At 37.6% G+C, this 26366-nt stretch overlaps 1 protein-coding gene across 1 annotated transcript; it reads left to right on the top strand.

Annotated features, from left to right (window-relative positions):
- The first annotated feature begins 56 nt into the window (after nt 1–56).
- capn1a (calpain 1, (mu/I) large subunit a) lies at nt 57–26246 on the top strand. Its single transcript, XM_036575052.1, has 22 exons — nt 57–219; nt 5193–5439; nt 8137–8206; nt 10778–10896; nt 11491–11624; nt 12330–12498; nt 13142–13225; nt 13394–13479; nt 13607–13681; nt 14252–14412; nt 15738–15907; nt 16670–16681; nt 16921–17132; nt 17348–17387; nt 17487–17552; nt 18602–18659; nt 19804–19868; nt 19980–20048; nt 21850–21928; nt 23549–23662; nt 24974–25032; nt 25139–26246. Exons 2-22 carry the CDS (start codon nt 5194–5196, stop codon nt 25163–25165), a joined length of 2115 nt encoding a protein of 704 aa, XP_036430945.1. The 5' UTR covers nt 57–219; nt 5193; the 3' UTR covers nt 25166–26246.
- The last annotated feature ends 120 nt before the right edge of the window (nt 26247–26366 follow it).

Here is a 26366-nt window from a genome sequence, read left to right as displayed (position 1 = left end):
TCACTCTGTAGCTTTTGCTGTATGCTAGTTATGTGGCTCGTCGCCAGGCTGCAGTGACTGCTGCCTGTGCTGGGCTGTGCAGTGTGGCTCGGATTGGACAGCTAACTGTGTCCGCGTCTCGCCACTGAGCAAATACCTCACATTCAGGGGAACACAGCGGTTAGCCCTGTTCCTCACCCCTAACACTGTCCGCCGAGGGTGTTGACCAGCCCGTCAGAGGTAAGGCTGCTGCTGTTCGTGTGTTATTTCTTCCCGAAGAGCGGTGATTTGATTTGTGCTACTTTTAGAATGGCTAACGGCTACAGCAGCCCTGCTAGCGCCCACTGACGGACTGTGATCTCCACAGGCTCTGTGGCTGAGTGGACGGGGCGTTTTGCCAAACAAATTCGGCTAATTCCTTTAAAGTCTGTATGCTTAGTCTTGAATCAGCGTTATATGTGTGTCTGCTAACCCTATAAAAGGCCTATTTATTCTGGGCAAAACTTCAACCCACTGTTAAGCCTGTCATTGGAAAGAATCAACAAGAGTTTGACGTGTGGAGTGCACTGAAAGGGGAGCTACACCGAGTTCTGAAAATTTGGGCCTAATTCAATCGTTGAGATGTAAACAAAGCCTGTTTTCAGACTGTTTTGATGTGAAATGGTGCATTGTAGAGAAATGTACAAACTTAGATTAATTTGCAGTGGTTATGATATGAACCAGGAGTTGTGATGTCAGTTTTATTTATTATGTAAAATGATAAGTGAACCTGTCTCGTGAGTAATATTTATAATTATATGTAGTATTAATAATAGTGTAGTGAAAATAGTTGTCCAATTAGTGGCAAATCTGAGGGGAAAGCATTTCTTGGACCTTACAAAGCCCTGCACATACCTTTCTGCCATGAATGGATTTTAAAAATGTATGTTTTAGACCAAAACCTTCTCAAAACCTTTGAAAACAGTGTCTCCGGCATCAGGCAGTGTATTTCCATGTTGTGTGTGTGTGAGGGAGCTTTTCGAGACATTAAACTCTTCAGGTGTCTGGTTACTATGACCACCACTGTGAACAATTCTGACTCGGTCAGTTTCTTTAGAACTTTGTCTCCACATCAAACTGCTCAGAATGACTTTGTTTACACCTTAACAGAAATGTTGAAAATCGGTGGAGTTGTCCTTAAAGTGGAGCTTTAACAATCAGTTTGGTTCCACTGTTTAAAACATTGTGGCCTATTTTTTCTCCAAATTACAGCGTCTGCTAGATAAGTACTTATTGTGTGACGTGCTTGTCTCCTGTTTCATCACTTTGTATCTCGATGTGGAACAAAAACAAGAGTATTGGGCTGTTATAATTTTGTGAAATTATTTTCATTGTTACTACTATTATCCCTTATTAAATTGATTAGAAATCACACATTCTCAGGGCTGCAGACAGAATCAAATTAGCAAATTACCTTTACCAAACTATCTCTACCTTTCAGAAAACTGTAGTGAATTAGGATTTTAAAGTAGCCTCCACAGTGCATTAACTTAAGTAAGGAAGAAAAACCAACTGGAAAAAAGTATAGGAGAAAAGAAACTGCAAAAATGAACAAGTAGGCAGACCAAGTTTTTGACCTCCTAATACTGGTTAGAGTAGTTTTAATATCATTGTACATATTCATAAGTATTTAAAGCAAAGCTTATCTTAGAGTGCAAAGGTGGTCAGTACTGATCATGTGCAACAGAATATATTTGACTCAGGACAATGACCAGTCACAATAAATACAGACAATACATGTGCAGCAGCAGTATATCTGCTGCATAAGTTATTCTTAAATAACTGTAACCAGTTACACCTGCACAAAGCCCTCCCCTGAACTTTCTGTTACGCTTAACCAGCCACTCTGTAGTGACACACTATCACTAATTATTTCAACATTTTAAATTAAGATGATTTGGAACAGTTTGCTTAACCACTTAAATTTAAACCTGTTATTCAGTAACTGGTATGAATTATTTGGTCACCACAACTAAACTAACATGTAAGTAATGTAGTTATGAGGCCCACATACAGGCCCTTGCACTTTAAGGTGTTAAAAGTGTTTCAGCCACGATCCTCAATCACTTTTACTGCAAATCCTTGCTCACTTCGGTTCCCAAAGTGAACACTGGCGCCTCTGTTGCTGATAGCATGCGTTTCTGTTGCTTGTTGAAACGAGCGGGGGGCCCTTCGTCTGGGGGAGCGGATCTCAGTTCTTGAGTGATCTGTTTTCATTGTCAGCGTTACAAAGGGCCGCCTGAATCAGCTGTTTGTATGGGGGAACCACACACTCTCTCTCTCACACACACACACTCACATAGAGGAGGATTCCAGCCTGATGAACGCACAGGACCAGCCATTTTTATTACCTTTGCTATATTACAATATTATGCCAGTTTGTAGATTTGCATAGGCTGTAGGAATGTGGAGTGTTTTAAAGTCAACATAAAATCAAAATTAACCTTTTTTTCATCATCATTTATGTTCTTGGTCTTTAAGCATAGTTAATCTTGCTATACCATATTCCTGCTATCTTCCATCAAAATGTGAAGACTAGGGCTGGCAGTTGATCCCAAAAGATATCGATTCCTTGATTTCAGTCAGGTGGGAATGAAGAGTTGACTCCAACGCTTTGGACTCAATTCCACACAGCGATGGTCAAGTGTGCGTGTGCCCTCATGCATACAGAGTGAGAGGTTTTGTGCTGTTCCTGTCTAGACACCCTGAATGAAAACCTGCATCCTTCCACAACGCACACATTGATAGTCCAGTGGTGTTTTATTTTACACAAGATGGAAAACAAAATAAAATGTAATATTTGTAATGAACCATTGGTGTACAAACAACCATTGCCAGTGCTGAAACATCTACCCACCTACAGCAGTTGACAGAGGAGAATCAGGTACAACTTAGTTAGTTACAACTGTTAGTCAGCTAAGTTCATTTAACTAACATTAGCTCTGCAAATTTCCTTTCCAAGATAACATACAATTAATATTTTACTCTTCATTTTTGCCAGATGTCCTTCTATGTGTCTTTTGGAATTTAGATTATTGTGTGGAAATGGCTCCAACAGTTACCTTCACTTAGAATGGGAATTGGAGTTGACTCCTACTGGAATCGAACAACGCTAGTGATGATTTTTGCTGACATCTAAAACATCTTATGAAGTTTGATTACATCATCAGCACCAGCAGGCAGGGAAAAATAATAGTAACCAATAATATCATGTTTCAACACCTCCCCCCCACCGCCCCCACCTCTTATCAACTAAAAACATGCTGCCAACTCAGAGACCCTCCTTGATACAGAGTTTCGCTATAGAAGGAAAATGAGTCATGACTTCCGTTTCATGTTGACTTTAAAAAGCATGATGACTTTATGGTGCCATAAATGTTGCTGAATTCAGTGAACGGCTCTCCCAAGCCTGAATATTCGGTTTTCCCACCAGTGTTTTCAAATCTTAACACTATTCATTTAAGTCATATATTTTCCAAGACTCTTAAATCTAAAGGTGCTAAAAGGTTGTTTGGCCAATGCCGTGGAAGAACTATGTTTAGTTTCTTACAGAACCTTTAAATGATCCTTTAAAGAAAATAAATTGAGTGTGGATTTCAGAGAACTTATATAATGTAAAGGTTCAAGTTTTTTTTTCCCCTAGAACTTTATATTCAAGCCAGGAACCAATTAAGGGCCTCTCTTTTTAAGAGTGAACAACTGAATTGACCTGCTTACCATAAAATATGTTTAAGAATGGCTGATCATTTTACTGTTGATTACTGTTGTGAATTGTGATTGCTTCTGTCTGATCCTTGATATTTGCAAATGTCAGGAAAGGTAACCCCCTCCCTCCATTTGATGACTGAATGCTGGTAGACGCTACATTTTATTATTATGTCTGAAACTAACATCAAAATAGTAATCTATACACTGATTGATGATGAACTACTAGACACCTTACTTATAGCCAAGAACCTATATCATACCAGAGTGTCAGCCAAAATAGGAGATGTTTACATTAAAATAAAAACATAAACAAACTAACTGGATTTTGTGGTGTTATTAGCTGTTGCCTGTGCTCTCAGACTAAAGCTTATGTTTTTTCAAAGGAGAGCATGACCCCCAAAGCCCAAAGGTCTTCCTCTGTGTTCCACCAAAAAAAAAAACAGTAACGTTGCTTCCACTTTGCACTTTGTTGTTCTCAGATCAAATGTGATTGCTGTGATGGTCGACTAGTTTCCATTCAGATGCTACCACTCGTTCCTTTGGGCCTGGCAGGTGTCCAACACAGCGTTTGCTCTTTGCTAAATTAGTACAGTAAAAATAATTAGTAAAAGTGATTTCAGTACATGTGTTCTAAAAGCAGTAAGCAGGTGAGTGAATTGAAATAAATTTCTTTTGAGTGTTTTAACTCATTCAAATTCATCTCCATTCTGCAGTCTGTATCGTAAGACTTGACTGGGTCTTCAAAAAAAAGATTTTCTGCATTCCTTTTTGCCTCTGTTCTCCTGGATGACCATTACTTCATTCACCTTTTCATCATTGATTGTTTTCAAACAGTTTTTGAAAGAGTTTATTAATTTGGCAATGTGGTACTTTTAATTGAAAGATTGTGATTTTTTTCTTTTCTTTTGCTTCATCATATAGAGTAAATCTCCACAAACCAAAATCTCCAGTGCTAAATCTTATAGGACGGATTTCCCAGACGTGGATAAAGTCCAGTTTCGTTGGATTTAGTGCAGCACAGCACGTAAAACAATGAATAAAAATTATTGTATTTGTGTGTTTTGTGGTATTTTTGTTAAATCTGCACAACTTGTCAAACCTAAAAAAAAAACAAAATAATGTAAAACGATATTGCCACCTGTAATAATATCTCCCTGTCTCCACCCCCACCTCAAGTGAAAACACTCAGCTAGCACAAAGAGCCTTCCTGGCATCTGACTTCGCTAAAAAAAAATAAATAAATAAAAGAAAAATTGAATTGCTTACTGTGTATTGTGATATTTATCATTCACTCTTAAAGTGAGCTCAAAGTATATTTAATTGAGTGAATGAACTGTGGATGTTGGTCAGCCCACTGTATGACTCAGTACTCATCAACTCCATTGCTGCATATAGCAGCACCACTGCTATTTATACCCCCTCTTCCCCCTGGACCCCTTACTGTCAGTCTTTTTTTGTCTTCCTAGCATGTTCTCGTACGGAGGGATCTCAGCACACATCAGTGCTAACAGGCTAAAGGCAGAAGGAGTTGGTTCCTATGAGCAAGCTGTCCACTTCCAAAACCAGGTCTTTGAGGATCTCAAGCAGGAGTGTCTGGAGGGGGGCTTCCTGTTTGAAGACCCTTGCTTCCCCGCTGAGCCACCCTCACTGGGATTCAAGGAGCTTGGACCCTACTCCTCCAAAACACGTGGAGTCGAGTGGATGAGACCTACGGTGAGAGACAGAGGAGGAATGAAAGAGCTAGTCCAAAGTTCAAACATCACTTACTTTTCTGATGAACTTGAAAGTTGTTCACTAATCATAGAAGCCATTTTCACACATGTTTAAGGGCCCACATCATGGAGAAGCCAGATTTTCTTAAATACAGTGATTGATGTACAATGTAAAGATTGTTACTGCAGGTTTACTCCCAGGCCACTCAGTCCAAATATGGAAACTAAGCTATAATTTTTAATTCAAAATGGTTGTGGTGTCAGTACCCCTATTTCATATAACCCCAAGGTTGAGAATGTAACGGAATACAGGTGTTGTTAATAAGTGCTCAAAATACAGAAATTAATTATCTGTATTCAAGTTACATTTTGTACAGGCAATATTCAGAATACAAGTAACTTTTAAATTCTTCAGGAGAATAATTTTAGAATACTCACCATCTAAATGAAAAAAAAATGACTTGGAAAATAATCTTGTTCCATTGACTTACATTAAAAGTAAAATAGGTTGCAGATGCGAGGTTTTGTTCTGAAAACAATGATATATAAAATAGAACTGCCATCACTGCTTGCTTATTAACTACTTTAAAATCAGCACATAAAGCATGTAAAGACATGCTGTAAAGCAGAACTTAAAAAATGGCTTGTTTACAGACACTGAAGTTCCAGCTAAAGCCTGAGTGGACTGATAAATCAGTGTGAAGATCAGTTATTTATCTCAGAGTTACTAAGCTCTGGTAAAGCCTGAGTAGACTGATAAATCAATGTAATGTGCCAGTTGTTTGAGAGTTATAACTCCTTTGATGGATTGTAGACATGTTCATGAGTGATAAGCTTCTAGACTCATGCATGTGTTTTGTGGCGTGTTACATACATGTCAATGACTAATAATCACTTAACTACACATTTTATAGTCAGTCAGAAGAGGAAAAAAGAAATTTTTGTTTTTTTTTCATTAAACATTAAACAGTAGAATTACATGAATTACAAACCATGAACCTCTGAGCCAATCTTTAATCATAACAGCCATTTTGGCTCATGTTGAAGTGATAAGGAGAGTTGTTGCTGCAGCCAGTCTGTAGCAGAGGTATTGTAGTGGAATATGTGGGGAAAACGATTAGATGTTATGTTGTTCCTGGCTGAAGCAGATATACCACTGCGGTTTTGGTGAAGGATCCAGATGTCTGAAAGGTTAATTATTTTAGGCTCAGCCTGCTTTTTGATTGCAGCACAATAAAAGGAAGTTAATCAGAATAGAAGCCATTTACTTACATCAGCATATCAGAATGCACAGTAACAAAAACATCCGGTTTAACTGAAAGTGTGAAAAGATTGGATTTGGAAAGCGGCCATAGAAAACTGAAGAATGACTGTTTTGGTACTTAGTAAGTCTTTAGTCTGATAAAATAGAAGAAAAATGTAGTATGGAGCTTTGAATAAACAGACCAGAGCCCATTCACAATTGCAAAGAATGTGAGACTCCCTGCTGTTGGGCAGGTTGTGTTGATCACTGGCAGGATTAAAAGTACTGACCTATAACACCACACTAGTCGTGTAGAGTATCTCAACACTAACATGCCACTTGGATCTGCCCTTCTCGGCAGTAGTTTAGTGTAGGAGGCTTAGCGTGCCTCACTGCGCAGGACTGAGTTAAGGGCCCCTCTCCTCTCATTGTTTACATTGCAGCTGTTGTCTCCATGTGACAGACTGTGTGCGGTCCAAGTGTTTTAAATTTCAGCTTACATGCTGTGGAGTAAAGAAATACCAAAGTGTTTTAGACAGGCACAAGTATTTTTGACCTGTCTAGAAACTGAATAGATCCACTTTATTTTAATAAAATGTGGAGCACTAATAATGTAATTTTGGCTACTATTAATAATAAGTACAAAAACAGTTCTTCTGTCAAGCAATCCAGTTTGATAAGGGGGAATTCGATTCATGTTTTAATGAAGTTTTAAAGTGCAGTTTATTACATTATATTATATATTTTGACTATATTTTGTTACTAAATTTGAAATGAAGACAAGAATGTAATCAGTTATGTATAGTTTAAAAGTATATTGGATCTCACTTTGGGTGAGGGACTGGAGTTAGGGTAACTTTCCCTAGATCTTTTCTGTAAATCCCTAAAACCTTTTAATGGGGGAACTTTTTTTTAACTCTTCAGACGTCTAGTTCCTGTCACCACCAATGTGAACAGAGCATTTCACACTCAACCACTCTGAAAGAAATTTGTTTACATCTTAACCATTTAATTATGCGGAAAATTTGGAGGAACTCTCCTTTAACTACGAGTGTAGAAAATGTAGAATTTTTGTAAACATACATTAGCAGAAGTCATTTTTGACCAGTCTAGCGGTTATTTTAATCAGATCTACAGCACTTATAATTTAATTTAGGCTACTGTCAATAATAACCCAAATAAACGACTTTTCCGCCAAGCATGTAGTTTGTTGACAACAGGCTATGGTTGCCAAAAAACATAAGTTATTCCGTGAACAGCATAATGACTTTTTAAATAACCTGGCACTTTAATATACAATTCAACTGATGTGTGCAGTCATATATTAAGTATTTTACAGTGACTTCATACATGGCTTAGCCAATCAGATTTTAGAGCTGGAATTATCCATTTTACACTGCTGTGAAACTCTTAAAGAGTTCTGCTTTTTATGGTTTGAACTTGTTTTTCCATCAGGAGCTATGTGATGATCCTCAGTTCATCCTGGGAGGAGCTACAAGGACAGATATCTGTCAGGGAGCTCTTGGTAAGATGATATTGTTTCTGTGAATCCTATATGCTAAATAGCTTTTGTCAAGGTTTTAAGAAGCTCTGACTGTTTATGTGTATTTATCATGGTATTCCTAGTGACCCATGCTATACTTTAAGCAGAAATGGGATTCCTAAAACATGAGTTAGAGGGAGTGGCGCTGACTCATAGCTGTTCTGAGCTGTACTCAGTATAATTCAGCTGTCTCCCACAGACCTGGAGTCAGTCCATGTCTTCAAAGTGCAGAGTTGAGTCAGCTTATCGTCTCAGATTCCTATGACAGGACTTTTATGGATGCAGACAAACTCCATACCTACACCCATTTACAACCAGATAATATATAACTCAATAACTCATGCGTACTCAGTCCACCAGCCACTCACATGAACGATTTTTCAGTTCTGTTTGTGTGGAAAATTCTTTTTGGCGCCAAGGCCGGGTTCTGTCAGGGATGGTAAACAGCAGTGGGCTCTCTCTGTAGTGATTCACAGAGGCCTCACTGTGACTCTGGAAGGCCAAAGAAACACCCCGTCCTTCCTGATGTAGTCCCCCTGCTGGGTAAAATGGGTATTTCTGTTCTACTTCTGTAAAAAAAAGTTATGACTTTATTGAGGCCTGACCGATTTTTAACATTGTAGGAAAAATAAGAGATTAAATTAACAGACACCAACATAACAACTATGCTGGGAAACTTTTTTTTAAAGAGAACGTGACTCTTAAAACGAAAAATATTGTACATGTCCAATACTATTAAAAATATAATGTATAAACCAAATGGAAATATTTTATTGAAAAAAAAAACATGAGAAATATCCAGAATACCTCTGCTAGTCATCACTGTTGTGCTGTGATGGTGTCTACATATATAAATGAATATGAAGTATATGTTTGAGTTAAATTACACATTTAGCTCGCTCTTCCTTGCTCAGTGAACAAGAGCGAAAGCAACCATCTGATGCTAAAACAAAAATGGCAACAAAAATAAAGTATTTTGCAAGGTTTGTGCTACATATCTTAATAGTATAGGACACGTCCCCCATATTGCTTGCATGTCTTAACAGTCAGGGTTCCCTTTAAGAATTTATTTGAGTTCAAGAAAGCTGACATTGAGAACTGACAGTTGATGGTTGACAACTGAAAATTCATCACATCCATCAGTAACGCAGTTCAACTAGTATATTCACATTTTGACCATATTACAAACCTCAGCTTCGGAAAAAGTTGGGACAGTATGTGAAATGCTGTTTACAACAGAAAATAGTAATTAGAAAATTCCATTTGAATGTTTGATGTTTTAATTTTTGAACAGGATTATTATTGTGGTCATTCTAAATGTGACGTCTGGAACCTGTTCCAAAAAATGTAGCATGTTTGCGACTGTATTCCACTGTAGACACCAACTGATCCAGACACAAATCCACAGCTGTGCAATTGTACAGGGCCTACATTGTCATATCTGGATGGTTCTTTATCTTACAATGTCCATTATTTCCATAAACAATCAGAAAGGATCAGACCACAATACACGTTTCCACTTTGTATCAGTTCATTTCAGATGAGCTCGAGCCCAGAGAAGTTGGTGGTGTTTCTGGGTGTTGTGATGTTGCTGTGTTAACTTGGATGCAGCAACAAACAATTTTATTGACAGCAGTTTGTCAAAGCATTCCCAGGCACATGTGGTGATATCAATCACAGAAGCATGCTGGTGTTTAATGCAGTCCTGTCCAAGTTGTCAAAGGTCATGGCCATTCAGTTGTGGTTTTTGGTATTGCCCTTTACGCGCAAAGACTTTTTGGGAATCCCTGAATCTTTTTATGATATTACACACAGTAAAGGGGTGAAATACCTACAATCCTTGCAAACACTTGTTGAGGAGCCTTGTTCTTAAACAGGTGGGTTATTCATTGATGCATTTTTTGACAAAGTTAGGAGCCTTAACCTTTGCTTGCTCATTTAGGACTAGGCTTTTCCTGGATGCTGCTTTTGTACCCAAGTGTAAAAAGTAGAATTCCATCACCTGTTTAAGTTGTGTTTTTGAACATTTCACAACAATCCAAGTCTTAAAATCTTGAAATGACCCTGTCCCAACCTTTTTGGAATGTGTTGCAGGCACAGTTTCAGAATGAGCTTGTATTTATAAAACCCAATGAAGTTGTTTAAGATAAAACATAAAATATCTTCTCTTTGTATTGGTTTTGTTTACATACAGGTCAAAATTGATTTACAAATAACTGCTTTCTGTTTTTATTTGCATTTCACATAATGTCAAAACCTTTTTGGAAAAGAGGTTAGTAAATAACATTGAATGATATAATCAGCTTTTACAACTTTGAAGTTAATATTAGTGGCAGAATATTTCATATTTAATATTGCTTGAGCCCTAGAATTTACAGATCCATTTTGACTTAACTTCCTCTTTTGATTTTTTTTTCTTCCTCTAGGTTCTGTTTAGGAGACAGTATATTCTGGAGAAACACTACCCATATGGTTGCCAGCAGTCGTAATCAACTTGACAGCACTTAATAATAATGATGTCCTCTCTCTTGTCTTCTCGCATACTCCCATCAGGTGATTGCTGGCTTCTGGCTGCCATTGCTTCTCTCACCCTGAATGAAAAAATCCTACACAGGGTTGTCCCTCATGGACAGAGCTTCCAGGATGACTACGCTGGGATTTTCCATTTTCAGGTACTACAGTGTTCTTCATGGAAACCTTTATTATGTACATACATAATGGAGATTTAACACTGTTAGTTTAAACTTTGCAGTGCAATTGGCTAAGAGATATTCTACTTTTTAAATCTCTTTAAGTGTCACTCAGTCTTAGCAGAGGCCACTTGTAACCATGTGAAGTGACAGCTGTTGCAAGAACATTCTTAAACATAAAGGTGTTAAAAAGGTTCTTTGGAGTGATGCCATAGCAAATCTACTTTTGCCTCCCTTAAGAACTATTCATTAGATGATTCTTTAACCACTTACATGGCCAGGGCCCAAAGTTTTATTACAAACTTCTATTACCTGAAAATAGCTCAACCAGTTTGCATTGAAGTCCTTATAGTTACTGGACAATAAGCCTTAGTATGTAATAAGCCTGTGATTTTAAGGGGTTACAGAAAAACTCTCTCAGCTTTTTATGAGATGGTATAGGATTCATATTTATAGCTTCTCTGATTTGCTCAAAGTATATTTCCCAGTAAAGTAATTTGGCTACAAATCGTTATTGTCCATAATCGTTGATTCAGATGCTGATGTACTTAAAGCATTTTGTCGCTTGTGCTTTAGTTCTGGCAGTTCGGGGAGTGGGTGGACATTGTGATTGATGATCGGCTGCCGGTCAAAGATGGAGAGCTCATGTTTGTGCACTCTGCAGAGGGAAACGAGTTCTGGAGTGCTTTGATAGAAAAGGCCTATGCCAAGTATGTTGTTGAATGCTTTTGTTTTTGAACGATTTGCTAGAATATTTACTTATAGGCTGGTATACTAATAATCAATAAGGCTTATTATTCGATTACTAATTGTAACTTTTATGAATTATTTTGTTACTACTATATAGCTAATTTATATGTTATGTGGTTATAAGAGTGAGGGGTTTAAGTTCAGGTCCTTAGAGTTAAGGGGTTATCGGGTCAGTAAGTTGCACTTTTACAATTTGCTTGCACATCACATAAATAGCCTTCAAAGACAGTATAATTTTACAAATATGCATGTCATTATTTTAGATAAAAATATTAAATCTACCATTTAAAAGGAAATTAATTCTTTAGGCTCTGTGCTGTATCCTCTACATGTCACCATTATTTAAGATACATTTCTTTTGTGAGCGCCAAACACCACTGTGCCACTCCATGTTAATGACTGAAATGCAGAAAATTGATCACCACTCAGATAATATATATTTGAATCAGCAGATTAAAGGGGGCTGATAAATAATGCAGCAATAGAGGGGATACAGTCAGTATTTGAAAGTTTTTGTTTCTGATAAAATTTCTAAATTGCCAACTTAGAGTATACTGTGCTGATGTTTGCTATTGTTATATATGTTTTGGGGTGCAAAATCTCCTTCAGCACCATGACACAAATGAGATGATAATGAAAAATGTATATGCATGCTGTGTCTACAGACTGAATGGCTCCTATGAGGCTCTGTCAGGTGGCTCCACCACTGAGGGGTTTGAGGATTTCACTGGAGGTGTGTCAGAGATGTACGAGCTCAACGAGGCTCCCAAAGATCTCTGCCGCATCATCTCTAAAGCCCTGGAGAGAGGCTCCCTGCTGGGGTGCTCCATTGATGTGAGATATATGACAGTGTAACTGTGCAACTGACAGTGTAAAACAACAAACATAAATATACAAACTAACACTGTAATAGGTTAAGATCTTGATTATATGGCTTTTACCTTTTCAGACAACAACTATTATTTTATTAATAGAGCCCTTGCCATGCAAAACAGTATGTGACATTTTTTGTAAAAATTTTGTAAAAAAAAAAAGTGTGGTATGATGCCCTGCCCTGTATTTAAAATATAGGTGTCACTAAAACATAAATAAAACATAATTTGGCTTTTTAATGTAAAACGCTGTACAAAGTAAAATCAAAAACAATATAACTGCGAGTCCAAAAGATTGGAATGGATAATATATAGTTTTTCTTTGAAGGGGCTCAACTGATGTGTAAATAATTGCAATGAACAGTTTAATCATCTCTTTTTCAGTTAAAAGTTTGCAACCTTTAAAGTACTAGTTTAAAGTGGTCAAATTGATGTGGCCAACTTTGGACTTGCTTCATAAGCACGTGGAACACATGGCAAAGGATCTGAGAAAACTCACAGAAACTTTAGTTCTTGTTCTCATCTCAACCCAGAGCGTTCCTGGAGAATTTTGCATAGCTTACAGAATCTTACTTATGATCTTTGAGCCTTTACTGTATTTACAGATCACCAGTCGATTTGACATGGAAGCTGTAACTTTTAAGAAGCTGGTAAAGGGCCATGCCTACTCAGTGACCGGCCTTAGCCAGGTACGAGCTTGTCTTTATGGATGAGTCCATTTGAAAATCCAGTATGTAATATATAAAATGTAAAATACATTATAATGTATTGTCAGCATATTATGTTTTTGTATGGGAGTCGAGTGCTTCACGTGGTTACTTGATGAGTGTGTAGTACTGTTTTCTTGTCTGTGTTAGGTGAATTTCAGGGGTCATACGGAGAGACTGATTCGTATACGTAATCCTTGGGGTCAGGTGGAATGGACAGGTGCCTGGAGTGACAAGTGAGTATAAAAGCCCACAGACTGGGCCTTAACCTAATGTGGTGACTTGAAAGAATTCATTCACAAGACACTGACTATGTAACAACAACTAAAGGCAACTTCTCTGTCTGCCACTATTCTTAACTAGCTCACCTGAATGGGATGAAATAGATCCATCAGAGCGAGAAGATATGTGTCTGCAGATGGAGGATGGAGAGTTCTGGTGAGCCTGCTGTTTTATGTATACAGAGATTCCAAAAGTCTGACACCAAATCTAGGATTGTTTTCATTTAATTCTGCAAATAAACAAAAGAAAGTTACAGAATTTCGACCAAATGTAAAACAAAGACAAGTTATTACTTTTATTTTAAGTTATGAGTTTTTAGTCCTCTTCCCTTTTTTCAAGCTCGTGTTCAGACGGCTGTCAGGTGGACAGCTACTACTTCTCAGAGGTTTTTGTCACTGTTGGTGATCAGAGTCCATTCCATCTCGAGCACACGATTAAAGCAAAAGAGGGATAAACACTAAAAAATTCACTCAAAATTTCAAAGATTATGTTGTTCACTCATACTGTTAATATCATTTGTAATGAAAAACTTTGTATTAAATTAGAAGAATGCAAAATTTGCAAAAAGACACATTTTGATTAGTGGCCTCAGCTGTTGGACCCCACTGTTTACTTGTAAATTACCTTCAATAGGCTCTATGAAACTTTTAAACATCTTCTGACGCAATGAGAACGGGACTCTTAATTCCCTAAATATTTTCTCACAGTTTTACTGTCTCTCTGTAGGATGTCCTTTAGTGAGTTTTTGCGGCAGTTCTCCAGGTTGGAGATTTGTAACTTGACTCCGGATGCCCTGAGCGAGGATGCGATGAGCTGCTGGAATAACATCACGTTCCACGGATCATGGAGGAGGGGCAGCACAGCCGGAGGCTGCAGGAACCACCCCAGTGAGTGCACACTGTGGAACTTTGTGATCTGTTGCTTGTATTATAGAGAGCTGTACCAGGGCTTAAGTTATGCCAGTGCTTCAAACAAGCCAACTCCTTTTTTGGTTTACCTTGTTCACATATGAAATAAACTGGATGATCTTTAAATATGTTTAATGAAAAAACATAATACTTTCTGCAAACAATTCACCATATTTCCTTAACAAAATGTTGTAGACTTGACTGAGTCTGGTATATATTTAGCTTTTGTTTGGAAGTAGCTACTGTTTAGGTGTGCAACTTGCAACTTAGTTGCCGCCACTGGGAGACAAAATCAGTGCTTTATGTTTATCACTTACAAATACATCCACTAGTGATGGGACTGTTCGATCCATCAATGGAGCTTAGTAACGGTGAGAAAAACAACCAACTCATGACATACAATAACACAAAGGTATTTACCGAGTTCTTCTTAAGAATCCATGTAAAAAGTGTTGGGAAAGATTGCTTAAGGACATGCCTTTTGTGACCACCTGCTATTGACCTGCTGGATCTGTCACCACTCAGTGTTTCAGAACACCATAATTTACAAATCAGGCACTCCCTGTAACGTCAACAATCTTAAAATCTTGAAAACTTGAAATGTTTATTAATAGTTCTTGTAGAGCTCTGTGTTTCTCAGTTTATGACCTTAACCTTAATTATCAGTACTATAAATATTCAGTCATGCACTACACGTGGTGACAAAAGTATAGCCAAAATTCACAGTTCAAGACGGCTGCTGCTAGTGCTTTTAACTATATGAAAAGTGGAAAAAACACATAAGCAAGTCTATTTGAAATTACTTAAAGTCCCAGGGAATAAATATTAATATGTGAAATATTCCAAATGTTTGCATGATACTAAAATTGAGTGTTATATTTACATCAAGCAAAGCTAGAAAAAAAAGCAGTGAATTGTCTGGACGTGGTCTAATATTCTCATGAGCACACTCTTTTCAGCATTCTCAGCCTGCTATGCTGCTGATGAGAGCTAAACGCAATAGTGCGAGTGATAATAAATGAGTGAAATGGACACTATAGGTGGTGTTGTACACTTACGCCCTGTGTGTCCTCGTAAAAAACATTATGTAGCTTTTATGTGGTGAATTATTAAAGAAGGTAAGGTTCTTATTCACTTTACTGCTGGATGTGCATCCAGGGAATAGACACACAGAACGTTGGTGTGGCCAGTTGGATGAATGGATGTACAAATGGACAAACAGGTGTCAGGCGTAGAGACATACATGAGCTAGCTTGCACTTTCGCCAACTGTGCATTCCATCTGAATGTTCTTCTCTTTTGCAGACACGTTCTGGATCAACCCGCAGTATAAGATCACTCTGTTGGAGGAGGATGATGATCCAGAGGATGACGAGGTTGCCTGCAGCTTTCTTGTGGCTCTGATGCAGAAGGACAGAAGACGCCATCGCCGACATGGACAGGACATGCACACCATTGGCTTTGCCGTCTATGAGGTAAGGACTGGGCAGCATCAAGGATCACAGATCTCTGCTTGTAAACTTATGAAACTACTAAAGTATAAGGTACAAGCAATATAAATGTACAAGAATGGCCCTTAACGTTCAATTGTGTACCTTAAATAAGGTATACTGCGTTCAGTTTTCATGGTGGAAGGTCAATATTTGTATCTTTTCATAACAGAACTTTTTAAAAATGGAAAATAGTCCAAACTGTGTGTGTGGAGTGTGTAACCAAATTTGCAATAGAACATGATACAGTTCGGTTCCCCCAGTTCTTGTACCCTAAAAGTTAGACTTCAGTATCTTTTGCTGGAGAGCTACGTTGTACCCGTGCTTGTAAAAATAATTCTAGTTTCTTTTGGAAATTTAGCCATAATGTACAGACAGACAAACAAACACTACAAAACAAATGTTAGCCTGACAGTTACATCCTATGTGAGCTTTGTCTATGCAGGCTGCCTGGCCTATATTATGGTAGGGAAACACTGGCACTGATATAACAGTTTTAGATAAGTGTTCCTGTTGTTTTTAGTGAATCAAAGTATTTATGTAATTCAGCAATAGTACAATATTTTGGTTAGCCCAATGTATTTTAGCTGCAGAAAAGTATTAGCAGTATAAATGTAATCTGGTTTGTCACAAAACTTACCCTTTAAGCCACATAAGGAGCCAAATACAATGTCTATGCTGAAGGTTCTGCTCTTGGTGGTTGATTTAGGTGTGTTCTTGACTGCTCTTGTTTTCTCTTCTTTGCAGATTCCTGAGGAGGTATGGACTTATGCTGCCCCTTCAACAGGTTGACCTACAGTGTTTAAGACCTAGTTACTTGGCACATTCCATGTGATGACCGTGGATATGTCCACTCTTTTGTCTATCAACAGAATGTCTGTTATGATGCCACCATGCACATTCAAATTTACAATGTTTCTAATTTTGGCTGCTCATCATTTAATCCTGCTTGTATCAGTTCTGGTCAGCATAATCAGTTCTGTTCTGTGTGGCTGCAGTTCAGGGGTTGTCAGAACGTCCACTTGAAGAAGAACTTCTTCCTGACCCACTCGTCCTGCGCTCGCTCGGAAACCTTCATCAACCTGAGGGAGGTGAGCACTCGACTGCGCCTGCCTCCTGGAGAGTACCTCATTGTCCCGTCCACCTTCGAACCCAGCAAGGAGGCCGACTTCGTCCTGCGGGTCTTCACTGAGAAGCAGTCTGAGACAGAGTGAGTTTTTGTGAAGTGTGGACGTACTGTCAAGTAGTGGAAATCACAGAACTGGAAATATGTCAACTGTTAACTGGTTCTGCAGTGGATGTTTGAGTACTGTACTTCACTGTGAAACAGCAGGAAGCTTTATAATTGTATAAGCTTTATAGATGGCACCTATATATAGACCTAAAACTGTTTGTCTGATATGATTTTTTTTTGATTTATGACAGGGAGCTGGATGATGTGATATCTGCAGACTTGGAGGAAGAGGTGGGTGTTGTGTGACGTTGATCATATTAAATTAAAGTACAATATAGATTCAGCAGATTTAGTCTTGTGTGTGTATATAATGTTTATGTTGTCATTTAGGAGGAAATCTCAGAGGATGACATAGATGACTCCTTCAAGTCTATGTTTGCTCAGCTCGCTGGAGAAGTTAGTACCTTTTGCTGTCCTTAATATCAATGCTATCATATCAAACCCTCACAACTATTTTTGTTGTTGTTTTTTACTTTTCACTGGTCCAAAATTAATTACAACAAAATATCATTACCTTTACCAATAACTCTGCTGTAAAGTTACCATTTCTGAGTTGAGGATTTATCATGACAGTGGTAATACATTTTCTTTCTATTATACAATGGTTGTAATTGATGTTACACTAAACAATAATACATACAGTATTGTGCAAAACAGCGATTAAGTGCAAGTTATTCATTTTTAAGGTGATATTTGTATAAGAAAAGTGAAAGGCAAAGTAAAGTAAATGAAAAGTGAGGAAATTTCCAAAACTGGAGTTCAGAATATGATTAAAAGATATAAAGAAATTGGGACTCCTAACACCTTTGTAGACCACCAAAACTGTCACCAATAGATGAACAGCACTTAAAGCTTTCATCTTTGAGAGAGAGGAGAAAATCAAGTTCCACTCTTGCTTTGGATCTGAAATCCACAGGTGTTTTTTGTCCATCCTTCCACTGTGAGAAGACAACTCAGCGCTATGAGTCTGAAAGGATGTGTAGCTGTCAAGAAGCCCTTAATAAGAAAAAGGAAAAGACAAAAAGAAAAAACATTTGCCAATCAAACAAAGAAGCCGCTTATATTATCAGAACAGCAGACTGACCACCTCGTAGTCCAGACCTCAACAACAGTGAATGTGTTTTGGATTACTTGGACTAGAGAAACATAAAATGAAAAATGAAAAAATATCCCTGCAGATTTCTTTGAAAAACTGAAAGCAAGTCTCCTGAAAAGAATGGAAGCTGTAAGAAAGGTAAAGGGTGACACACTAAATACTGAAAAATGTATGTATAGTTTGTCAGGCTTCTCTATCATTTTTTGTTAAATATATATGTTCTGTTTTTTTGGCACAGAAAATGGCAATTTAGATAGGAAATTAAATAAACGAAGGGTGCCACATACTTGATCCTGTTAAAACTAATGGGTGGAACAATTCTGCTTCATATATTATTTCTCTTTTATAGGATATGGAGATATCTGTCCATGAACTCAGGACCATTCTGAACAGAGTCGTGTTGAGACGTAAGGCTCATTCTTTTTAAAACATTGTGATTTTAACCACATTATTTCTTTTTCACAGTTTAAAGATAATCAGATAAATATGAACCAAAATTTCTACATTTCAGCTTTTATTTCAGGGCATAATTGCTTTTTGTTTTGGCATTTGGCGCTTTTTTATGATACTTAATATACAATATTAGGTAAGCATACATAGAGGGACAAATTCACTTAAATAAATAATAACAATGGAAAAACTAGTATAAAAATGAGTATTTAGATCTTTAAAGAAAATAATCTGAAATATCTTGACATAACTGTAAATAAATCTGCATACACAACTACAACTGAAGTCACCAACAACCTCCAAAATGCAATTTAATGAATGCAAAAGACTTCAGCTACACTTACTGACAACACCAATGTACAGTCAGAGATTACAGATGATCTTTGTCCTTCAGTCAGTGGTCTGTTTCTGACCACAGGACCATCGCTGGCTGTTTTCTGATGGCAGGTTGTTCTCAAACCATAAGTATGTGTGGGGGGGGGGACTAAATATATAAAAGTACCAGTCCAGAATCAACAGAAATTCTCGGAATTACCACGAAACAAAGGTGCCATCTTTAATTTTGCCTCCTATGTTTTTCTTTCATTTTTAAAGGGAAAATTCCACCAAAATTTCAAGTCATTACGAAAGCTTTCATGTGAAATACTGCATTATAGAGAAAATGTGACTGATTTCTTTCAGTAATTTTAGTGGAGATCCAGGAGTCATAATGTTTACAACATGAATATAACCATTTTATTTTTAATTAAACCTACACGTGTCTTCTGGGTTTTTATATGTAATGTTGGTGATGGTAAAATAGTGGTAAATCTGAAAAAAGTTTTCTTTAGGGACTTACAACACGCTGCATGTACCCCTCCAACATAAATGGATTAAAAAAAAAATAAAACTTTTTCTATTCCTAAGAAATTTGTGTAATAGCTTTCTGTGACTCTGAATGACTTTGTAACCATTTAATTATTCAAATATTTTGAAAAATCTTTGGAAATCCCACCTGTGTCAGTATACGCTATGTTATATATGTTTTAGTAAGGGACTGTGTGAGTAGGCCATTGTTATTCGCTATTAATTTTAAATAAAAGGTGTATTTTATTCACTCAGACAAAGACCTGAAGACAGACGGCTTCAGCATGGAGTCGTGCAGGACTATGGTCAACCTCATGGATGTATCCTTCCACTAAAATTCTCCCCACTGTCAGTGCACTAGATTTGTAAGCTTAAAATCCACTGTCAGTTCTTCTTGTCTGGTTGTTCTCTGTAACTCCATCACTCTTCAGAAAGATGGCAGTGCACGCCTGGGCTTGGTGGAGTTTCAGATCCTGTGGAACAAGATCAGAAAATGGCTGGTGAGAAGAAAGAAATGCACTTTCTTTTTTAGAACATTCAGTACGAGTTTCTTAGACACACATTCTGACCTCATTGGACATCTTGAGAGACCATTGAGTGAGCAGCGGTCAGTGGAGGGTTCAGCTGTGGAACAGACTTTTTTATAGCTTGTGTGCTCTGCTGTAGCTAACCTATTGCAAATGCTAGTATATATGAAAGAGTACTACTAGATATTAATACACAGTTGATTCACTGCACTTAAAATACCCTTGAAAGATTAAACACAGCTATTTTACCCTAACATCAGAAGACATGCCATTTTAAACATACGGTCGTATGCAAAGATTTGGGCCCCCTGGTCAAATTACATTTTGTGTCATTTTAGTGAAATTAACACATCCTCTACAGAGAACATGTTTAAGTTCATTTGCTGATTTTAAAATATTGGGGGGAAAATAAAGCATAAAATCTGCCCTGTGCAAAAGGTATGCACATTTTATATTTTACTTTTCATTTTTATTTCAATATGTTAAATTCAGCAAATAAATATAAATTGTGGTCTAAAATTACCATAAAATGCAATATTTAAATTTGTTCCCTGCATAAAACTTATTTTCACTTAGAAATTCCAAAAACATAATTTGACCAGGGATCTTTAGACTTTTACAGACAACTGTATCATATTAGCATATGTTAAATGAAGGATATTCATCATTTTAATCATGTTAATAATTTAATAATATAATAATTTCCTGCTGGCCTAATTATATAGCGTTTTCCGAAGGCCCGATTAGGTAGTAAATAAAAAGTTTTTTGTTCCTGCTACAAAATGTCAGAGCCTAAAATTTCCATTGGCTTGTTATTACCTTATCACTTAATATTTGTATATAGAGCTTAAAGGAATAGAACAGACAATAACTTTTTGCCTATACTTCCTATACTTTATATATTTTCCTATACTTCCTATATTACAGGGTGATTCAAAAAGATTCATCCGATTTCAAACTGATTTATTTCACTTGTAAATCATTACAGAACAATGCAGTAGGTTGTAAATGGCTTAAGTGACCATAGACTTTCTTATGTAATTTTACAAGTGCTCAGTATGAACCTCCTCCAGCTGTACGGACAACATCAGCGTGATAGTCAAATTCATCCCATACTTGATTGAGCATGTCGGGTGTCACTGTACTCACAACTCTTTCAGTGAGATTTCGGAGATCACCCAGTGTTATTGGGAGCGGTGGAACATAAACAGAATCCTTAACGTACCCCCACAAAATAAAGTCACACGGCGTGAGATCTGGTGATGCTGGTGACCTTTTTCTTGGAATTGTTGGTACTAATGACGAATGCTCTGAGCTGTTGAAGGTTCACTGCCATACTGACTGTCAGAAACTCTGTACCCCCTCTTTTAGTTGGTATGTGATTGGTTCCTAAGCGCCTCACGATTGTAAAAATATGGTGCTTTGAAATCGGAGGAATCTTTTTGAATCACCCCGTATATAGTAAAAGAACAAAAAATTATTTGCTCGACACTCACTTATATTTGGTGATGAGCACTGGTGCTGGAACAACAGCCTATGGCTTTTACTATCAATGTGTTTTAAGGTCAACAGGTTTTCTGCTCTTTTTATAATTAAGAGTTTAATGATAGTATTTTTTCTCTCTCATTATAACTAAAAACCACCACGTATATTTTTCGTACAAATAAATGTGCTATTTGCATGTTATGTTCCCTTTTTTGTGGATGCAAGTACACAAGGTATTATGTTTACCATGTAAATCACTCATTTTTACATTTAATTCCATATCACATAGGTCATCTACAGGCAATTTGACCTTGATAAGTCAGGGACCATGAGCTCTTATGAGATGCGTCTTGCGGTAGAATCAGCAGGTAAGGCTAATTCAAATCATTCCATCATTCAAATGCAAACCTCAATTCCAAAAAAGTTGGATGTAAAATGCAAATAAAAACAGAAAGCAGTGATTTGTAAATCCACTTTGGCCTGTATTTAAACAGCAAAACAGCAAAAATACAAGATATGAAATGTTTTATCTTCTCAACTTTGTTGTTTTTGTAAATCAGTCAATCAATCACCTTTATTTTCACTCAAATACATTGAGGATGACCCTCATTAAGAATGTAAACTCGTTGGGAAGGGGCAGTTTAAGACTAGTAACATTGTGAAACATCTTAAATAGCTAATACAGTCATACTTGAGTATAAAAGAAGCATACAGGAAAGGCCTAGTCCTTTATGAACAAGGATATGCTGAGGCTTGCCAGTTCGACCAAAAATGCTTCAATGAAAAATGTTCTTCAATGAGCGGATGCAAGGATTTTTGGTATTCCGCCCTCTACTGTGCATAATATCATCAAAAGACCCAGGGAATCTCGAGAAATCTCTGCATGTAAGGGACAAGAAAACTGAATGCCTGTGACTGTCAATCCCTCAGATGTCAGTGCATTTAAAACTGGTATGCTGTTTTTTGCTGCATCCACACTGTACTATGCACAGCGGAACCCAGACAACAACATCCAAGACACCACCGTCCTCTCTGGACTCAGGCTCATCTGATGCATTGTCGAAGCGTGTATTGTGGTCGGATTAGTCCATCTTTCAGATTGTTTATGGAAATAATGGACATTGTGTTCTCTGGCTCGAAGAAGAAAAGGCCATGCAGATTGTAACCAGCGTAAGGTTCAAAAGCCAGGGTCTATCATGGTATGGGGGTGTGTAAGTGCCCATGGCATGGGTAATCTGCACATTTGTGAAGGCACTGAAACATAGATATCGCTGTTGTCTGAAGAAAACCTTGTATCTCCAAAATGATAACTTTATAGGAGAAGGTAAAAACCTACTTTACTTTAATGTAAGTCAATGGAACCAGAGATTTTTCCAAGTCATTTTGGGCCATTTCTTTTTGTCCATTCATCTTGGAATTTACACACAATATAAAGAGTAACAGGTATTTTCAAATTATGTCAAAAACTGGGAAACATCAAAAATGGAGATAAAAGGTTTTCACAGCAATATACATTTTGGAGCATCATACACTGCTTTTAAGATGACGTCTTTATCAGGTGCACCCATGCTTATTTCAACATGACAATGTCAAGAAACATTCTGCATGTGTTACAACAGCATGGCTATGGAATCAAATAGTGCAGGCGCTAAACTGGCCTGCCTGCAGTCCAGTCCTGAAACCGTGTGGTGCATTATGAAGTACACAATACGACAATGAAGGCCCATTATCATCAAAATTGAAACAAGTGTATATTTACAAAAAAGCAATAAAGTTCGTAGGATAAAACATCAAATATTGTTTTTCAGTACTGTTTCCAATTTATTACAGGTATTTAATGCACACAGAGTTTACTAATCACTGCTTTGTTTTAATTAGCATTTCACATACTGTCCCAAGCTTTTTGAAATTGAGGTTTGTAAATATACACAAACCCAAGTCATTCAGCCTCTGTAATTACTGCTGCTTCCTGTTTTCTTTTTGTTTAGGCTTCAAGCTCAACAACAGACTGAACCAGATCCTTGTTGCCAGATATGCTGAGAATGAAGCCATTGATTTTGATAACTTCATCTGTTGCCTGGTTAAACTGGAGGCCATGTTCAGTATGTCTCTTTTAACGTGCACATATTTTAACATTGTTTTATTTTCTCAACTCTCCAGACCCAGTCCTTGAGTGCCAGTCCTACACAGTTTAATGGCTTTGGCACACATAATTCATTTCATGATAGGGCTGCACACTACAGCGTTTGTTAACTGTTAATGTGAAATTGGCCTTTGCACCACTATATGGTGTCAAAATAATGCCTGCACCTCTGTGGGATTTGCTGATGTTGGTTCAGTGTCCCACACTAGAAAGCTTAGCTTTGGAAATCATGGAGGGATGTGTTGCCTATTAGGTTTTAAGGTTAAAAGATTCACTGTAAAGTTTAAACCCAGAGTGGGAAAGTAAATGTACACCAACACTAACTCTTAACAATGGCATTATTTTAGCAGTGGTACTTGGAGAGCTACTTGGTTGTTGCTTCTAAGTAAACACTCTATACTAAACTGTGGGTTACTAGAATACAGGACAGTTAATGCCAACTGTAAGACACAGGTGCAGGATTATGTGTGCTTGCTGATTGTCATTCTGGCAGGAGACAACTTGAGGGTTTGTGTAGATGTAAGCATAAAGAGGGGCATGTGGATTTTCTTGTCAACAAAAAAGTTGATTATTTAATTTTTAAAAAAATTAAAAACTTATAGGTTTTCAAAACATTTAGCCTTATTTTGACGCTATGCCAAAATCACAGAAGGCAATAATATGCAATTAGGCCTCACTGAATGTTTTATTATGTGCTATAAGCATTCTGACCAACCTCAGATGTTCCAGATGGGTTTCTGTGGATGTTTTGATGAATCAAGGCATTCACATGATCCCAAAAAATGAAAACAGTCAAAATAATGCAAGTCAGCCTCCCAGTATGTAGTAATACAAAAAGCAAAATGGAATTTCATCCTTGTCGTGCTGCCATAGTTTGTGAAGGGTTTGATAATTGTTATAGATGTTAGAGCAGAGAAAACACTAAGCTATGGAACACTGCAGCAAATTGGACAGCACTAGCTGAACCCCTTAGGCTTTTTATTCAGTTATTATTTAGTAACTACCTTAATACTAATATGTTCTATCTAGGCTAGCTAACAACAAGACATGCTTGTTTCACACATGGCTTTTTCATGATTTGACCTTTCCTTGTCCTCTGTCCTGTAAACTCTAATTTTGCATGATTTTGGATGCATTTTATTTGTTTACTTTTGTCATCTGACAAAAATTAAAAGGAAAGAGAGAGACTAATACATACAGTGGTGTTATTTGCTTTTGTAAGTGATCCTTCTGCCCAGTGTTGATTTCACTCATCTGCCCTTGCTTTTAGGATCGTTCCAGCAGCTGGACAAGGAAGGGACAGGAGACGTGGAGATGAACATAACTGAAGTAATTTCCATTTTACCATGTTTTTTTTCCCAGCTGTAACTCCTCTATACTGTTTATGCGCTAATTAATTCTTCTGACACCTCTCCCTTTGGCTTTCTCTGTTTAGTGGTTGTACATTACCATGTGTGGTTGAAGAGGACCACCAGTGAAGATAATGCAGCATAAAAATGCCAGAGTTCTGCAAAAGTGCCTCACTGCTGAAGCCATAAGCCTTGGAGCTGTGCTGTTTTTTTTACCCGTACAATCATTGTAACCCCTATATATATATATACAAAAACTGAACGCTGCTGTCATTTTCAAATATGCCGAGTTGCCAGTTAATAGGTGCACCTACATAGTACCCACACTCATTGGCCATTTTATCAGAAACACCTACCACTTTATAGGTGCACAGTTTCTGACTGTACTCCATCTGTTGCTGCTTGATTTGTCAGTCCTCCTCTACCACATCGGTCAGTGCAAACAGATGACCATAGGACCACCAGATACTGTTTGAGTGGTGAACTATTCTCAGCACCGCAATGACACTGACATGGTAGTGGCATGTTCACATGTGGAGCTGGGTTTTTTATACATCATTGCCAGTGTTGGGCTGAGAATGGTCCACCAATCAAAAATGGCCAGCTAACCATGGCCCTGTGGTCAGAGGCTGACCACTGATGAAGAGCCAGAGGATGACAAACACAAATTGTGCATGAAAAAGATAAGCTATATTCTCTAACAGCAAGCTATATCAACACGTGTGTCTAATAAAGTGGCCAGTACGTGTACATAGTGTTGAAAAACCTAGCAACACCTGTACCAGATCAACACACATTGATATGCCACTAGCATGCCAGTGTCACTACTGTAAATTGTGCAGCAGCAGATGGACTACAGTTAGTTTTGTACACCTACAAAGTGCTCCTGTATGATTGGTTTGCCTGATAAAATGGACAATGATATGTGTACATAACCTGGCAACTCAGTATACAGTGCTTTGGAAGGCACCTGGTCATGTTTTGCATGAGAGGTGGGAAGTTCCAGTCATTGAAGTCAACTTCACTGTACCAGACATGCAAACCATTGAGCTGTGGAAAAAGGTTCAGAAACCAACTTGTCTGTAAGTGGGCCGGTAGGCTTGGTCGTCCAGGGGAACGTTTTAGTGATTTTAACATGAAAACAAACTTCTGGTGCACTCTGAGAATAAAATACAGGGAAACAAGTCATCACTGTAGAACGACTGAGTTCGTTGAGTTCAACAACTATGCCAATGCATGTAAAAAAATGCAGACATTTTGATTTGTTAAGCACCTGTTGTTTACCATTCAAATATAAAGTCAATGAGCTAATAG

The sequence above is a fragment of the Colossoma macropomum genome, unplaced genomic scaffold, assembly GCF_904425465.1.
Source record: "Colossoma macropomum unplaced genomic scaffold, Colossoma_macropomum, whole genome shotgun sequence".
Lineage (NCBI taxonomy): Eukaryota > Metazoa > Chordata > Actinopteri > Characiformes > Serrasalmidae > Colossoma > Colossoma macropomum.
Note: the sequence above shows the minus strand (reverse complement) of the source record. Positions and strands in the feature narration are given on the sequence as shown.

Coding starts and splice junctions, on each gene's coding strand:
- capn1a (XM_036575052.1), top strand. CDS start 5,194: ATGTTCTCGTACGGAGGGATCTCAGCACACATCAGTGCTAACAGGCTA. Junction 13,226..13,393: donor CAGTGACCGGCCTTAGCCAG/GTACGAGCTTGT, acceptor TGTCTGTGTTAG/GTGAATTTCAGGGGTCATAC. Junction 13,682..14,251: donor ATGGAGGATGGAGAGTTCTG/GTGAGCCTGCTG, acceptor GTCTCTCTGTAG/GATGTCCTTTAGTGAGTTTT.